The sequence below is a fragment of the Choloepus didactylus genome, chromosome 14, assembly GCF_015220235.1.
Source record: "Choloepus didactylus isolate mChoDid1 chromosome 14, mChoDid1.pri, whole genome shotgun sequence".
NCBI classification, from domain to species: domain Eukaryota; kingdom Metazoa; phylum Chordata; class Mammalia; order Pilosa; family Megalonychidae; genus Choloepus; species Choloepus didactylus.
In genome coordinates this window covers 41,232,556-41,251,236 of record NC_051320.1, presented here as the reverse complement: position 1 = coordinate 41,251,236, position 18,681 = coordinate 41,232,556, and the positions used below count along the sequence as shown (strand labels likewise).

The 18,681-nt window shown below is 38.3% G+C and overlaps 1 protein-coding gene across 1 annotated transcript in view; it reads left to right on the top strand.

Annotated features, from left to right (window-relative positions):
• Positions 1–17,997, top strand: part of LOC119508831 — a 64,493-nt gene extending 46,496 nt beyond the window's left edge. Inside the window, exon 4 of the mRNA XM_037802594.1 lies at positions 17,505–17,997. Coding sequence (XP_037658522.1) covers positions 17,505–17,573 — 69 coding nt within the window. The 3' untranslated portion in view covers positions 17,574–17,997. The remainder of the gene's footprint in view (positions 1–17,504) is intronic.
• The last annotated feature ends 684 nt before the right edge of the window (positions 17,998–18,681 follow it).

Sequence of the window (18,681 nt, the reverse complement as noted above, 5' to 3'; positions counted from 1 at the left end):
TAGCAGAACTTGAAATAAATTTTTTTAATGTATTTGTGTGTACACTGGGGATCTGTGGTCAGAATAACTGAGTCTAAGTGATCTGCCAGAAGGAGGTAGGAGAGACTGATGTGGGGGAAACAGACAGAGATTGACTTCTTTTTATTGGGAGATAAGAAATTTAGAAAGGCGATTATCAGTGAGGGAATTTGGGGTAGTGCTGCTCAAAAGGGAAATTTTGCTGTGTTGAAGAAGGGCAATAAATTAGATTAAATATGTACTGTCAATGAATTCTGAACATATGTTTTTCAGTAAGGCACCGGGACAAACTAGATAGAGAAAGAGGTTGAAGAATATTTACATTCATGGGACTAACCAAAATGAGGTAGGCCAAGTTCACAGCTGAAATTAGCCCAAATGAAAGAGGTTCCAGCTAAATTCATGGCATTGGCACCTCTCTCAGTTTCTCTACTTATTGAGGCCCTCCATATCTTAAGAATTTATCAGTAAGGCCAGATGGAAATAAAATCATCAGGACTTGGGGGCTTACCAAACTGTGCAGGGTTTGAAGAGTGAGGTAAGGAGAGAAGCTCAGGAGCTCGATACAGAGTAGATCTGCCTGAGTACTACCACCTCTCACACTTTAATGTGCACATGCATTCCCTTGAGATCTTACTAAAATGCAGATCCTGGTCTGGTAGGTCTGGGGCAGGATCCAGGATTCTCCAGTTCTAACAGGTTTCCAGGTGATGCCAATGTTGCTCTTCCATCGATCACACACCCTAGACCTCTTGTCTCTCCTTCTGGCACAGAGACCATCAGTGTAAATGAATTACGTATTCCTGAGTCCATCTCACTTGTTCTATTATGTAGCATTGGTGCCCCAGGAAGTCCTGGGAATGGACAACAGTGGAGCATTCTCTCTGTAACTTTTATGAATTCGTTTGGCTGGTAGCTGTAGTCACTTTGTGATGTCCTTGCTGCCATCAAACCCATCCAAATGGATCAGGAAAAAGAGAAGCATGGGTCAATGGAAAGCTTATTTATTAAGTAAAACCTAATTTATCTGGTTTAAAAAAAGAAATGCCCAATGAAGAAGACAGTGTATGATGTTAAGAGTACAAAGATTTGTCAGAGCTTCTTGGTCTTAAGGAGCTTATGGTACAGTACAGAGCTTCTTATTCTCAGGAGGAAAGGAAAGCATATATCTATGTCACCAACCTTTCCTGAAATTTAGCATTTCCTTCCATTATGAGAGCAGGCACCACCATGGTATTAACAAAATCTACAAATTTGTTGCCAATGCAAATCACAATATTTTCATATTAGATTATTGTTGTTGCAAATATCAATCTATACAATTTATGTTCATCACTATTTTGAAATCACACTCATTATTATACTACCTCTAAGTCTCACAAGATCCCTGTCTTTCTGTCCACAAATGCTCCTGTGATACAAGTCAGCCAACGACTGGGCAATTCTGAATCTTTTTGGCCAGCCTCCGAAGGGTGAGGTCGTGTCTAATACGTTTGTCACCCCAACATCTACACTTTTTTCACAGTGTATCCCATCTTCAATTTCTTGTCAGTAACTATGTGGAAGAAGGTGAGTGAAAGACTACTCCACAGTTTAATATTTTAGTTTTATCTAAACCACAGCAGACTTCACACCACTGTTCTTAAAAATAAAATGAATTTGCCTACATATTAAAAGCTTTATCTTGTTCTTTAATGTTAACAAAAAAGCATATATACACTTTTATGCCCAAATTGGTTTTTTAGTATTCTGATAACTATATCTTACTGTTTTCAAATACTCCTATGTATTTATTTTGTGCATTAAAAAATATCATTTTGAGAAAGGGTACATAAGCTTCATTGGCTGTCAAAGGAGTCCAGGGCTCAGAAAGGGTTACATTCCCCTGGAACAGAATAATGCACTTTTGATGAGTTCATTATCAACTAAAAACCACTTTTTCTTAATGATTAGAGCTACTCTGGAACACTGGGCATTTCTTTTCTCAAACTTTCACAGGAAACTGAGTCTCTGGGATGTTAAGTTCTTGCCCATCATGTGTAGATACCAAATGGTGGAGCCAGCCCTCCAAAGGACCTAGTTCATTCACTCATTTATTCATGCAGCAAAGGTTTGTTAGTACCTACCGCAGGCCAGGAGTAGTTCTATGTAAAGGGACATAACAGTATCAAAGCAGAAAAAACAAAGAAACAAAAACTGCTTGTACTCTAGAGGATAATCTTTCCTCCACTGCAGACACCTCAGGTAAAGGGACCACGAATAAGACAACAAGTAAGGAAGCAGGAGATAGAGAAATGTAAATTTTCCTCAAGTAACTAAGTTAACCAAATGATTTATACTTCTCTTCTGAGAAAGCAAAGCAACTGTAGTTTATTGCTCTCTTCATTCAAACTATTTTACTTTAAAAAATTGATTCTTTCATTTGGTCCTTTCAGACTAATCCATAGTTACTTAAAACGTGCTAGCAGAACACCACTGTTGGGGCATTTCTATGAGTCTTAGGTTCCCAGGGTGTAACAACTGCAAAAAAAAAAAAAAAAAATCATCTGAGAGTATTTATTCTTTAGCTGTACTGTTTACAATTATACGTTCTCTGGAAACTTTTTCATGAAACATTTTTATGGCCACACAAGCAATTGATAACTTTTGCTTTGACAAATTTTCAAGCCAAATTGTTTGCAGTTATAACGCAGAACTTTGGGCCCTAACAGCCAACTGATCTATACATAGCAGGGTTTTCTGAGAGGGATTTTGGCACCAGCTCCGGGTACTCCTGTTGCCCATCTTTCTGCTGCGGTGGGGCAGCCATTCCTTCAGGCGTTCATCTTAATCAAAGTAATCTACCCAGCCCTTGGCCTCTGGGTCATCAGTGACATATTTGCACTTCGGATACTTGGCAGAAACGATGCCATCAACCTTCCCTTGTACAGCTCCTAAATAAAAGTCCCATTATGAGAGCCAGCACTTACGAAGAAATACCAGAAGGACATCAATCCAGTTCTCCAGTTCTTCTAAATGTTTTCTTTGGACCAAGTCAGACAATAGAAATAAAACAACCATCCACTGAGCATTCATTCCAGGCCCCTGTGCTAAGCCATCTACCTAGTTGTCTGATTATAGCAACGTCCTGAAGGATAGGGAGCGGAAATTACTTGCCTGAGGTCAGGTAAAAGGATTAGTCTTCACATGAGTTTGTCTGATTCCTTCATCATTACAGTAAACTGTCCCTTGTTATAGCACTGCATGCTTGAATTGCATTGTTTTAGACCTTTAAGACATACTCGTCCTGAAATGTGCTTTATTTAGCCTTACCTTATTGGATGATATTGCTAAGTGCTCCTACAAATATCCATATAGAACTGGCAAAGCTGATGATGGTTGTTGCATAAATGAGGACTGCCAGAGAAATTATTCTCAGGTCTCTGGGTCAAGAAAGGCCAAAAACAGAATAATTGTTTTTTGTTTTTGTTTTTTTTGTTTGTTTGTTTTTTGCTTTTGCTTTTTTCTCTAGGACCCTGAATGCCATGTGTCCTTAAGATACTGATCCTGTTTTCTTCTTAGCTTTTGCCTTTCAGAAGTACAGAGACAACTGTTACCAACTGTACATATATATTTCTGAGTGCCAACTTTACCATAGATTTACTATTTTCCTATACTTTCTCTTTGCCCTACTTTTCTCATTTACTTATTTTAACTATTTTTCATCGTGTGTGTTTTTGAGCCCACTTATATCCTTTGTGAAACTAGTTAGAATATACCAAATAAGTAAATACAGTACGTCTAATATGATTCGAATTAATTTATTTGGCAAGAATTTATTAAATGCTTATTATATTTCTAAAACTATTATAGACACTGCATATATAGAGAAACTTCCAAATATGAAACAATAACATAACTCATATATTATGCTGATGTTTAAAATACAACTTCTTACTCTATTAGCCAAACAGCATTTAACCAAAAATAACTAAGACTCATAGGTACATCCTGACTGATATTCTGCTCACTTGTATGACAACACACAATATATATTTATATACACTTTATTTTTTAGAGTAGTTTTAGGTTTATGGAAAAGCTGTGCAGAAAGTACAGAGAGGTCCCAAATAACTCCCTCCCCTTCTCCCACCATTTCCTCTATTACTAACATCTTGCATTACTGTGGTATATTTGTTACAGCTGATGAACAATATTGATACATTATTATTCACTAAAGTCCAGAGTTCACATCAGAGTTCACTCTTTGTGCTGTACGGTTCTGTGTGTTTTGATAAATGCCTAATATGTATCCACCATTATAGATCATACAAAATAGCTTCACTGCACTAGAAATTCCCATTGTTCCCCCTATTCATCTTTCCCTCTGAACCCTTGGCAGCTCTTGGCCTTTTTACTGTCTCTACAGTATGCATTTAAGTTTCCTCCAAGTCTTTTCATGGCCTGAGATTCTGTTTTTTTCTTTTCCAATCAGTAAATAATACTCCATTGCATGGATGTACCACAGTTCCTTTGTCCATTCACCCTTGAAGGACATCTTGGTTGCTTTCAATTTTGGGTAATTATGTACAAAGCTGCTAAAACATTCATGTGCAGGTTTTTGTGTGGACATAAATTTTCAGCTCATTAGGGTAACTACCTAGGAGCACAACTGCTAGACCTATATATTTTTAACTAGATTGAATATTGTCAGTTTGAACAGTTTAATGGATTAGGCATACAGAGCAATTAAAACCAAAACACATTCATGAAAGCAGCTATAGTAGAGGAAAACGACAATAGTGTTTCTTCAACATCTTTGTAGACATTAATTAGGCCTCAAAACTTTTTTTTTTTATTTTAATTTTTAGCCTGAATAATGTGCCAGCATCTCTAGGTCTGAGAAGGGGAATGAATTATACTTTACAAAACTTTCCATTAGATAAACATGAAATGCAATAGCAGAACCCAAAAGCAGGCCAGAGTTGCCTGCTATGACTACTAATCCCATTCTACAGAGAAAAAAGCAAAGAAATTAAGAGATTTTTGTCAAGATTACCCATAACTGACATGTTTAATCCAGTTTTGTTATTATGCAGAGTTTATCTCATTCACTGAGTGTTCTGGGCACCTTCAAGAAGGTGAATTAATCATTAAGCAATTTCTGCAAAGCTACTTAAGTCAGCTTTTTCTTTCCACCTCCAGAGCAATGACACATACAAATGCATTCATGGAATAGGATGCAATTAAAGCTTAAATTGATTTGCATTATTGACTAAACATCAGCTAAAGTATGAGTTTAGGATTTGTTTCCCAGCTAACTTTTTTTCCTACAAAAGGAAGAGGATAGATGTCTTCAATTTTTTGCCCATTTACTTGTCAAACATACATTTAAATGTTTTTCACCACACCAACTATTAGCTACTGTTCTTCTGTGAATATAGATCCCTCTAGTTAATAGACTACTTGAGTTTTCATTGCTATTTCCAGAAAAGATTGCTACTTATTTCTGTCAAGCAAACTTGATTCAAACTTCAGAACTGCAAATAGAAAGGCCAAGGAAAACAATAAGCTAGTTATCAGAATTGTTGATCCTCTCTGAGCATATTTTCAATAACTTTAGAAATGATATGACATTACTGGGTGTGCCAGTTTGAATGTATTATGTCCCCCCAAACGCCAGTATCTTTGATGTAATCTTGTGTGGGCAGACATTATCAGTGTTGATTAGATTGTAATTCTTTGAGTGTTTCTTTGGAATGCGCCCCACCTAGCTGTGGGTGATGACTCTGATGAGATATTTCCATGGAGGTGTGGCCCCACCCATTCAGGGTGGGCCTTGATCAGTGGAGCCAGATAAATGAGCTGACGGGCAGAGAGAACTCAGTGCAGCTGTGAGTGACATTTTGAAGAGGAGCAACAGCCAAGAGGGATACTTTGAAGAAAGTACAGGAGCTGCAGATGAGAGACAGTTTGAAGATGGCCACTGAAAGCAGACTCTTGCTCCGGAGAAGCTAAAAGAGGCCAAATATTCCAAGTGCCAACTAAGAGTGACATTTTTGAGGAACTGCAGCCTAAAGAGGAATGTCCTGGGAGAAACCATTTTGAAACCAGAACTTTGGAGCAGACACTAGCCACGTGCCTTCCCAGCTAACAGAGGTTTTCCGGACACCATTGGCCATCCTCCAGTGAAGGTACCCGATTGTTGATGTGTTACCTTGGACACTTTATGGCCTTAAGACTGTAACTGTGTAACCAAATAAACCCCCTTTTATAAAAGCCAATCCATATCTGGTGTTTGCATTCTGGCAGCATAAGCAAACTAGAACACTGGGAGTTGCCTGATACAATCACTTTAGAATTAGATAAACCACATCTTTATATTAAGAAGAAACCTGAGATATACTTACAAGAGGAACTCAATTTTAAATCTTTTTTTTTTCTGCTGCACAAAATTCTGTCTCAAAATCATCAGATATTAAATTATGGCCCTTCTTAGGCTCCACTCAAGATAGAACTGATGTTTTAAACCAAAGAATTTCTTTGTATTGAATACTTACAAAGACAATGAAATGATGACAAATGAAAATTAAGAGAATTTTTACCATCACAATTCATGCATATTCCATTTAGTGTGTTTTTGGCCACGGATCACTGAAAACCCTCCCCAGACTGGCTTAAGCAGTAAAAGGGGGTGCATTGACTCAGGTAACTGGGTCTGCAGGCACAGGTGGGCTCCAGAGTTTCCTTTCCATTTCCCCATGACTCCTTTAGCTGTATCCTCCTCTATTTTTTGACTTGGTCTTCAGACATTCCTGACCACATGTTCTTGCTCTACAATACCCAGGAAGAGCCATCTCTGAAGAAAAAGTCACCCCCTTCTCAACAAAAAATGTCTTCACATCTCATTTGTTAGAATTGAGCCACATGTCCACTCCAGCATCAATCCCAGTGCCCTGTGTGTCTCTAAACGCTTAATATTTATGTGTATGCCAGAGCTCACTCATTCACTCAACAAACATTTAGGGAGCAGTACTCTCTTTTAGAAACTTCATTTATCATCTGCAACTGGCAACATTTACTGGGTGACTTAGGCCTAGCTTATTTACACCAATTATTATGGTCGGGGGAATGTGACTACCCTGACTGGCTTCAACCAATCCACCGCTTAGGGGATGGAACTGCCTTTGAGCACTCACAGCTCACAGCTCACAGCCCCTGGTAGAGGGCTGAATCCAACCCAGACCTCAAGGCTGCTTTGCAACTGACAGCTCCAATCCCCCAACTTCTCTGGGAGTTCTTTTGTTCTACTTTTTTCATCAGAACAGAGTGATGATGTGAAACCTAAGCATGCGCGTACACACACATACACACACACACACACACACACAACAGTTACAAAAATTTTTATAGATAGAAGCCTAAAAGCCAAGGTGAGCTCCTACTTCCCAGTTCTGAGATTTTACCAAATGCCAGACACGGAAATTTACTTGAAGTCTAGATCAAAGTAAATGTGACTTTTCTTAGCATTTTCTCACCAGTTCTTGAGGGAAACTTTGTTCACTAGACTTTACTGAACTGGCTCCCAGACTGCCTCTTATTTGGGAAATATCAGCAGGCAGGAGGATTCCCACCTCCTTAGCAACTTCCTGTGAGGCAGCTGTTCTCAGTGATGTCACTGTGTGAGAATTCAAGGGCAGACAGGATGCTAAGGAAGCTGGAGCCCTCTCTCTGGCACAGAGTTAGGTAATGTATCGCTGTCAGAGTCATGGAGACAAAGAGACATGCTGAACCAGCGGCAGTTCCTCTTCAATGGTGCTGGGAAATAGAATATATATGTTGAAGAGTGCATCTGAGCAAATCATTAAGTTCAGCCTTATAAGTCCACAGGGGCAAATAATTTCTGATACAGAAGGAGTCAACCATACCACTAAATTTTATCATTGAATTCTATTTCTTCGAATGGTTGTTAGAAAAGACAATAATAGTATCTATACTTCAAATAAAGGTATACTAGTACCTCTCCTAAAAAGGAAAAAGACTTCTTATTCTAACCAAATTGTAAATTTAGAAATTTGTCCATAGGAATAGGTCATTAACTATTTAGGGTGAGAGTTTGTGCTTTTAAAACAAGAAAATTCATAGTGTCCTTTATTTGAACCTTTTTATTCTAAATCTTTAAAAATCAAGTCTCTAACAAATCCTGTCAGGTTCACAAAGAACACATCATACTCAGCTAAGCAAATTCCTTTCACAAGCCCAGAGGCAGGTCTGTCAGTGCCTAGAGGATGTCAGAGAAGTAATCTCTTGACTGAGGCATATACTGTAATAATCTAAGAAAATATGTTCTCTAGAGTTCCACTGATTTAAAAACTGATTCTGTTCAGTCAGTCAGTGGTCAGCCAATCAACACGATTTCTTGTACAGTTATTTCATGCCAGGCACTGTGCTTACTGCAGTCCTCATTTCCCAACGTTACCATCACCAGCACCAACTCAGGGTCACAAGAGAAAGGCAAGATGGATGAAGAAGTTAGAGGATAGAGAGAAGGAAGAAGGAATAAGGAAGAAAAGGAAGGAAGGAAAGGAAAGAGGAATGTGGAAAAAACATTTATCCAGTGGTGCTCAATTAATCCTGCTGGTCAGGCTTCTTTTTTCACCATGGTCTTGTATCATGGGAATGGAGGGAATAAAAGGGAGAAGGGGGTGAAGGTGAAACAGGAAGGAAGAAGAAACCCTGCTCCAAAGCTCTCTACTACCCCCACTTTTAATTTTGAAATAATTTCATACTCACAGAAAAGCGGCAAAAATAATGCAGAGAACACCAATATACTCTCTACCCAGAAACCCAGATTTACCAACTTTTAACACTTTGCCACATTTGTTATATCATTTTATCTATCTAACTATCTATTTTCTAAACATTTGAGAGTAGATTGCATACTTTATACTCCTTTACCACTTAATACTTCCAGGCATATTTCCAAAGAACAAGGGTATTCACTTATGTCAGTTCCATTCTTAATCCTATCACCATCCAACCTACAAGACTATACCCAGGGACACATCTCTAGACTAGATCCCTTATCCAGGAGTGTTGGAAGAGAACTCTAGTGCCTTGAAACCAGCAGAGACAAAATAGGACAAGATGTGTTCCTGTCTCCCTATAATGTAACTCTGAATGAAGATCCTGGTGGCAGTTAGGGTATCTATCACTACACACAGTAGTTCTGTAAAATTAATTATTTATTTCATTAATTCATTCACCGAGGACCTACTATTGTCAGTCATTATTCTAGGCTATGGGACGCAATGATGAACAAGGTACCTTCTCTCAGGAAGCTTATATATTAGCAGGGGGACACATACAAATACAAAGAAATTAGCAAGAAAATATCAAGGGGTAGATTGTAAGAGCTATGTAAAAATTAAAACATGATAATGGAATAGAGTAACTAGGTGACTCATTTATATTGGGTGTCACAGAAGGAATAATAGTTGAGGTGAGTCCTCCTTAGCAAATGTACCCAGTGACATTTTTCAGAATGTCTGAAGAGCAAGAAGGAGCCAGCTTTGCTAAAATCAGAGAGAAGAGGTCTCTAAGCAAGCAAATGACTAGTGTAAATGCCCCAAGCTGGGAACAAACTGACTCATGCAAGTAGCTCAGGGGAGACCAGTGTGACTGGAGTAAAGAGGGTGAAGGGTTGTGGTGTGAAATAAGGTCTAAGAGGGAAGCAGAGGGCACACCACAAAGGGCATTCTAGGATAGAGTAAGAAGTTTGAGTTTTGCTCCTAGAGTAAGATGAAGCCATTGTGTTAGCCATGCGCTGACATTCCTCTAGCTTTATCAGCACATATAACAACCATATTGCATGCTAAAGAGGTTTGCATACTACAAACATATTGCAAGTTAAAGATTATTTCCATGAGAAAATGTTTGTCTGTATTCCAAACAAAAAACTCACATAATTTCTTCAAACTTGATCCATTTGTAACCTGAGCTGGTATCTTCCTCTAATATGGTTTGGGCATTGTCCCTGTGTTGCCTCACTCTTTACTTTCATTCCTAATGATAAACTTGGAAAGTGGAGGACTGCAGGCTATTTGAAACTTTTAGGCCTCAAGGAAGATCTGATTTACCCTTTCTCTCTCTCTTCTGATGCACAACCAGCCTTACCACTAGCAGAGCCCACTTTAGACTGGTCATTTACATTATCTAGTGCTGGGTCTACAGTTTGTAGGTCTAGTATAATTTATTTTGAAATGTTCCCTGATAAAAAAGCGAAAAATCAATTCAGACACTCTTTCTCTCTCAGTTTTAATTAAGCTGACCTTCATATTAAGTTTTTCCAGAAGACTTTTTGACTTAAAAAACAACAGTAATAAATCATCACCTCTTTGAAAATTCCATTAATAAGCAAAACATGAAATGCAATTACATTTTAGGTTATTTGTGAAAATTATTCTCTGGTGATTCAACTATTTCAATTTTAAATATATGTTCCTATTTTTAGGGTAAGAGATCACACTTTAGTATATGGCATAATCTACATCAAATAATTTGAAGCAAGTTAGTACTTAAATAAACATAAAACGGTGTCCTTCAGTAAGTTAATGGCTACCTGGTACACGAAGGATTTACTTTCTCTTCAAGTAACTTAGACAAAACAAAAAAAGAAAAATGATTATGTTTTTTACCATCAGCTTATTTCTTTCCTCTCTCATTTTACTATAAGCTGCAAGGAGAAGCCAGGATGAATTTTCCATATTTAGTTTTGTAATCTCTTCAGCTAAGTATCCCAGCTCATTGCTTTTAAATTCTGCCTTCCATTCAGCACCAGGACTCAGTTTTGCCAAATCTCTGCCACTTTAAAACAAGGATCGCCTTTCTTCCACTTGGCAATGACACATTCATCATTTCTGTCTAAGGCCTCATTGTAAGTAAATTTAGAGTCCATATTTCTACCAAGAGTCTCTTCATAGCTATTTGAAGGCCGACCTGGTCACAGCCACTGCTGAGTGCTCAATCTGCCAGCAGCAGAGACCCAGACTCAGTCCCCAATGTGACACCATTCCCTGAGGTGATCAGCCTGCTACCTGGTGGCAAGTTGATTACATTGGACCACTTCCATTATGGAAGGGGCAATGATGTGTTCTAACTGGAATAGACACATACTCCAGATATGGGTTTGCCTTTCGTGCACACAATGCTTCTGCCAAAACTACCATCCATGGACTTACAGGATGCCTTATCCACCGTCATGGTATCCCACACAGCATTGCTTCTGATCAAAGAAACTACTTCACAGCAAATGAATGAGGGAATGGGCACATGCTCATGGAATTGTCTGGTCTTACCATGTTCTCCACCATCCAGAGGCAGCTGGGTTGATAGAACGGTGGAATAGCCTTTTAAGACTCAACTAGGTGGCAACACCTTCCAGGGCTGGGACAGTGTTCTCCAGGAGGCTGTTTATGCTCTGAATCAGGGTCCACTCTATGGGGCTGTTTCTCTTATAGCCAAGATTCATGGGTCCAGGAATCAAGGGGTGGAAATGGGAGTGGTACCACCCACTGTCACTCCTAGTGATCCACTAGGAAAATTTTTGCTTCCTGTCCCTGCAACCTTAAGCTCTACTGGTCTACAAGTCTTAGTTTCAAAAGGAGGAGTGTTCCTACCAGGAGACATAACAATAATTCCACTGAACTGGAAGTTAAGACTGCCACCTGGCCACTTTGGTCTTCCCATGCCTCTGAATCAACAGAAAAAGACGGGGATTACTGTACTGGCTGGGTTGATTGATCCTGACTATCAAGGGGAATGAGGACTGCAACTACACAATGGAGGTAAAGAAGAGTTTTCCTGGAATACAGGAAATCCCCTAGGGTGTCTTTTAGTACTACCATGCCTTGTGATTAAAGTCAATGGAAAACTGCAACAACCCAATCCAGGCAGGACTACCAACAGCCCAGAAACTTCAGGAATAAAGGTTTGGGTCACCCCACCAGGCAAAGAACCAGGACCAGCTGGAAGTGCTTGCTACGGGTAAAAGAAACATGGGATAGATAGTGGAAGAAGGTAGTGATAAATATGAACTATGACCACATAACCAGTTACAGAAATGAGGACTATGATAGCATGAATATTTCCTCCTTGTTTTATTATGAGTGTGTTTGTATTTGTCCATAAAGCAAATATCTTTGTTTTCTTCTCTATCTTACCCCCTTATCATATGACATAAGTTGTATTGTTCATTTCATAGTATTTAAGTTATAGGATATCAAGTTTAAGAGTGAATGTTACACAAGGACTTGCACCCTATTCTGGAGGGATTTAGTGTGTTTCTGGTTGTATGCTGGATAGCTGAGTATTGTTAGATGAAACATAAGTCAGTTACTGTGTTCCATTTAGAAGTGAAGTATGGTTTAAGGTGACGTGTATAGCTGCCAAGTTGACAAGGGGTGGACTGTGATGGTTAGGTTCATGTGTCAATTTGGCCAGGTGATGGTGCCCAGGTATCTGGTCAAGCAACCACTGGCCTAACTGTTCCTGCAAGGACATTTGTAGCTGGTTAATAAACCAGAAGGCTGGTTTATTAAATCATCAGTCAATTGACTGCATCTATGGCTGAGTACATCAATAAAGGGTGTGTCTTCCGCAATGAGAGAAGTCAATCGGCTGGATTTAATCCAATCACTTGAAGGCTTTTAAGGGAGAAGTGAGAGAACCTTCATTTCTTCTTCAGCCTCTCCTAGGGAGTTCATCGAAGACCTTCATCAGAGTTGCCACCTTGCTGCCTACCCTACAGAATTTGGACTCATGCATCCTGCTCTATGGAATTTGGACTCTTGCATTCTACCCTATGGAATTTGGACTCATACATCCCCACAGTTGCATGAGACACTTTTATAAAATTTCATATTTAGATATCTCCTGTTGGTTCTGTTTCCCTAGAGAACCATAATTAATGCAGCACCCTTTCAAGGTGAAAACTATTCATTACCCATTCATTTAGGAGTCCTGATGCTTCCTGTGTGTGAAATGCTCATCCTGAGCTTCCACGGCACTGACCAGGTGATGTTGCAAATGCCTGTTGATGTCCTCATTTCCCAAGTAGACCAAACCTCCTCGAGGCTAGGGCTGTGTTTCACTCATCTTTACAACCTCAGTGTGTGTTCAGCATATACTATGTATTCCATAAATGTTTGTTGAATAAATGACTGGGTGAATAAGTGAAACATACACAATAATGCCCTTTTCACTGAAAGAATTTTTCAAAAGAAACTGGAAGAATCATCATTTGGAGTCTCATTTACTATAGTAAAAGTTATAATAGCAAGTCATCTCTAGATTCCAGAATCTATTAAAATATTATTTATTGATAGCAGATAAACATTAATAATGTGCCTCAGTGGGATTGTGATACTTCTTTATTGTCATGAACTAAATATAAATCCTCTACCCTTCCACCTCACATGGGTTAGTACTTATTAACAACAATTTTGATAGTCCTAGGTTTCCTAACAGAGCTTCAAGGAAATGACAGTGTATTCAAGGAAGTTAAGTCTATTTTTTCCCCTTAAGAAAATAGGCAGAATTTCTCAGAAACTGTTAAAGATATGTTACTTAGGTTTTTGATGGGATTGATTGATTTATTTTGTATTATGTTTCAGTGTCATATTGCAACTGAAACCATGTCTATTCTATGCACTGCCTCAAGTCCTTTCAAAGACAGATGGAGCATAAATTTAAACAGATAAAGGTACCAATTTAATCCACTACCACTACAGAGTATACAACACTTATGCCACTTACTATATTGGTATATTTTTTTCGTGTCTATGAAATTAAATTAATGGAATGAAGAATGCATTGCTTTGCTTTATTTATAAGATATTTAAACCTTATTACTTGAAATGCAGAAAGTGATTAACTACTTCATTTAAATAGCTCTGACCTTAACTCAATGCAAAGTATAACAGCGAAAAGAAACAAAAAATTATTCCCCTTTTAAGTTCCTAGGGAAAATACAATCCTTTCAAATCCATTTATGAATATGTTAATCTCATTCTTAAATGTTATAATTCAAGATACAATATATAGTTATTTTCAGAGCTTTGCCATCTTTTTCTTAATTATATTCTTCTGCAAAAAAAAAAAAAAAACCCTACAAAAAACAAAAAGCTTACATCTGTCTTTGATAATAAATAATTGTAATAAGACTATGGAAGAACTTTTAGCTTTGAAACAGAAGATTTTGTAAAAGGTCTTCCACTCCTATTCTAAAAATATTATGGCAAAATATAGGTGGGAGGCTGAATAATGTCCCATCAAAGAAAATCCACGTACTGTGTGTGTTACTTTATGTGGACAAAAAGGACTTTGCAGATGTGATTACATGGAGGATCTCAAGATGGGGAGATCATCCTGGATTACCTGAGTGGTCCTAAATGCAAGCACATGTATCCTTATAAGAGGAAGGCAGAAGGAGACTCAACACACAGAAGAGAAGAAGGCAATGTGACTATAGAGGCAGAAACTGGAGTGATTCGACCACAAGCCAAGGAGTGCCAACAGCCACCAGAAGTTGGAAGAGGCAAGGAATAGATTCTCCTCTAGAACCGTGGGAGGGAATATGGTACCACTGGCAACTTGATTTCAACTCAGTAATACTGATTTGAGACTTCTGGCATCCAGAACTGTGAGAGAATTTCTGTTGTTAAAGTCATCAAGTATGTGGTAATTTGTTACAGCAGCCCTAGGAAACTAATACAGTGCATGATTCAGATTCAGATATGCAAACATTTATCAAAAAGCTACCACATTTCGGGCACTGTGTCAAGGGCCTTCTTATGATATCTCAGCTGATCTTTATAACAATGTGTTGAAGAAGTTATTATCACCATCTCTATTTTACAGATGGGCAGCTGAGACCTGGGGAGGTCAAGTCCTTCAGCATCACACCAATAGAATGGAAAATGCCTACACTACAGTATAGCACACGATAGGCATTCAGTAAATGCCTGCAGAATCTGACAGTACACTGCATTTTAAGGTGACTGGCACTTCTTTTCAGCATTCTCAGATCTTACCACAGTAAATGGGTAAACATGAGGCTCTGTAATCTTCCTGGCTTATTTGTATTTTTATTTATTTATTTTTGTAGGAGTTCTGCTATTTTATCTGAACAGGATATTAAACTGTCTGACAATATTTTCCTTTTAAACTCTTTAAGCATGTTTGATGCTGGCCTTTTCAAATTACATTGTATTATTAGTCCAATACTGTTCTCTCCTCTATTGTTTAATTGAGGGTGCTCAGAGAAATTGTGTAAGCTAATGTAGTTCTTTTAGCTAATCTGGAAAAACACCTCCTATATATTGTCATTACTTATATATTCTAACATTGAAGTTGGAGGTACGCAAATGGAAAATGGCTTAGGATTAAGCTTTATGTTTTTTTTCTTCTTCAAGTTTTATGTTTTATTAACCATTTCTCCCCAGCACCTAGCACAGTGCCTAGTATATCGTAAACATTCAGTAAACATTAGATAAATGAAATGCTGGATAAACAATTCCTCCACTGAATGCCACACATATATAAAACAATTAATTTCTCCCTGAAATGTTGCTCTGGATTGGATTTGATTGGCTAGTTGCAGACAATGTTCAAACTCGGTAGTTGCTGAAGAAACTTGGTCAAATCATAAAATGGCCTTAAGCCTCAATTTTCTCCATTGCAAAATGAGAACAATAAGCTGTAATCAAGGAGTAAATTATGCAGATGGTGGAAAGTAGTTCTTGAAGTTCACACCTGACCACAATTTCCTCAGTAAAGAAGTTAAGAGCATCTGTGAGCAGAGAGTTGAAGTGGAGTTGAAAACTTGAGAAGTGAGATAAATTTCTTCTTTATTCCATCTATGATTATGGAACAACTCCTAAGTGTTAGCTACTGTGCTTGTCTCCAGAAACATTGCCATAGGCAGACAATCATTTACACTAACCTCAGGAGTCTGACATCCAGTAAAGGTTTGGAAATTCTGTGGTAGAGAAGAGGTGACAGGGGCAATTTGGAATGAAGAACATGATACAGTCCTGAGTTCAAACTGTTGATAAACAAGACCTTTAGTATGATTGGCCTTTGCCTACTTCTTTGACTTCATTTTCAACCTCCAACATCCTACTCCTTCCTCTCCACTCCTAACACACACACACACACACACACACACACTCAGAGGCTATATTTCAGCCTTACTCGGTTATTTGTATTTCTTCAAACTGCCACATTCTTTGTTTCATGCCTTTGCACATTCTACTCTCTTTCCCTGAAAGTCCCCATTCATCTTTCTTTACCTTGTAGGCTCCAAGGTTCCCCTGGGAGCTCTGTCTTCATGGTTTTATGCCTTTCTTCAACTGTCTGTGCCTCCCCTGTCCCACAGTACAGGACACTCCCTCCAATCCTGGACAGGAATTGACTTTTGACTTGCTTAAGAGCAGAGACTGCGTCTAGCATCTCTCTCCCTCATGCTGAGCACAGTCCCTGGCACACAGCAAATGTGTAATACACATTTCTTAGATCAAATGAATATCGTTAATTAATGTAGAGAAATGTCATATGCAAAAATATTCAGAAATTTACTTGTACACTGTTGTACTATGTTCATAGTAGCATTATTCACAATAGCCAAATGGTGGAAACAATCCAAGTGAACATAGATGGATGAATGAATAAATAAAATGTGATACGTACATGCAATGAAATATTAATCAGCCATTAAAAGAAATGAAATTTTAATACATGCTACAGCATGGATGAAGCTTAGTGTTGTGAGGAATGAAATAAGTCAGACACAAAAGGTCAAATATTGTGTCATTCCACTTATATGAAATGTCTAAAATAAGCAAATTGATTGAGTTGGAAAGTAGATTAGCAGTTACCAGGGAAGAGGGGGATGGGAAGATAGAGAGTGATTGCTTAATAAGTACAGAGATTTTGTTTGAGATCATGAAAAATTTGGGGTAATGAACTGTGATGATGGTAGAACAATATTGTGAGTGTAATTAATATCACTGAAATGTATACTATTAGTGGTTAAAATGGGAAATTTTATGATATATCTATGTTACCACACACACACACAAAGGGAATGAATGGATACATGCAACAATGTGGAGGCATCTTAAACCCATGCTGAGTGAAACAAGACAGACAAAAACATGTACTGAATGATTCCATTTATATGAAATTCTAGAACAGGCAAAAGTAATCTATAGTGACAGAAAAAAAAAATCAGTGAATGCCTGAGGTTATGAAAACGTTCTATATATTGATTGGAATGGTGGGTTTTGGGTATATAAATTTGTCAAAAGTCAATGAAAGTTCAATGAAGTAAAATATTTGTAGGTAAATTATGCCTCAATAAAGTTGATTACTTGAAAAAAAGTATTCAGCCACATGGCAAAACAGCTCCAGGGCTGATTTATGGTACTTTACGCATCTGTTGCCAGGTCTCGTCTCACTCTGCTCTGGAGGACAGTGGCTTCCATCACCACCATCCACAACCTCATCTACCATGAAGCTACATCCACTCCCAGCCTGACTGGCCATCAGATGCTAAGTGAGTTGTCTCCATCCTTCACCACTCAAAAGAAAAGTCCTTGGAATTTTGGCACATATCCTTTGAAAGTTGTGGTTCTGGTTTGCTAAAGCTGCTGGAATGCAAAATACTGGAAATGGATTGGCTTTTATAAAGGGGGTTTATTTAGTTACAAAGCTATAGTCATAAGGCCATAAAAGCATCCAAACAAAGGCATCAACAATAGGGTACCTTCACTGAAGAACACCCATGGCATCAAAATCCTGTTAGCTTAGAAGGCACGTGGATGGTGTCTGCTTGCTCCTAGGTTGTGTTTCAAAATGGCGTTCTCCAAAATGTCTCTAGGCTTGGCTTCTCAGGGCAAACTCTGGGCCAGTATCTACAAAGTGTCAGCAAAAGTCTGCTTTCAGTGGTCTTCTCCAAAATGTCTCTCTAAGCTGCAGCACTGAGCTCCTTCTGTCTGAGACCCACACTGAATTGACAGGGCCACACCTCCATGGAAATAATCTAATCAACAGTATTAAGCAAGGTTTGGTGTGTCACATCTTCGTGGAAACAATCTAATCCAAAGATTCTAACCTCATCAAACACTAATACGTCTGCCCCCACAAGATTGCATTAAAGAACATGGCATTTTGGGAGGCATAATACATCCAAACAGGCACAATTGCCAAGCCCAATTCCACAGGTATGTAAGGTTTTTCAACTGTACAACTATTATATGAACCATGTCTCAAAATGTATAACAAGGAGGCTCTGAAGAAGTCATAAAGCGTCGAGTCTCTATCTAGAGATACGTCAATCTTTTTTGAAACTAAATAGAATGTGTAAAAATTATAAGGACAATAAAGTCAGCTGAAAGGTTTCATTTCTTTGCAACCTCGTATCTTCAAAGGAAGATGTCGATGAGCAAGTACTATTTAAAACAGTCTCACAAAAATTAGGAATCATGAATCCTATTTTTTACTTCATCTCTGTATTGGATTGTGACTTCTGGAAATGATTCAGGTGGTTTTACAACAAAACCACTTTCACTTTCTGTAAAATTGCACACTAAAATGAGAGCTTATGGGGAAAAAATAGGGCTT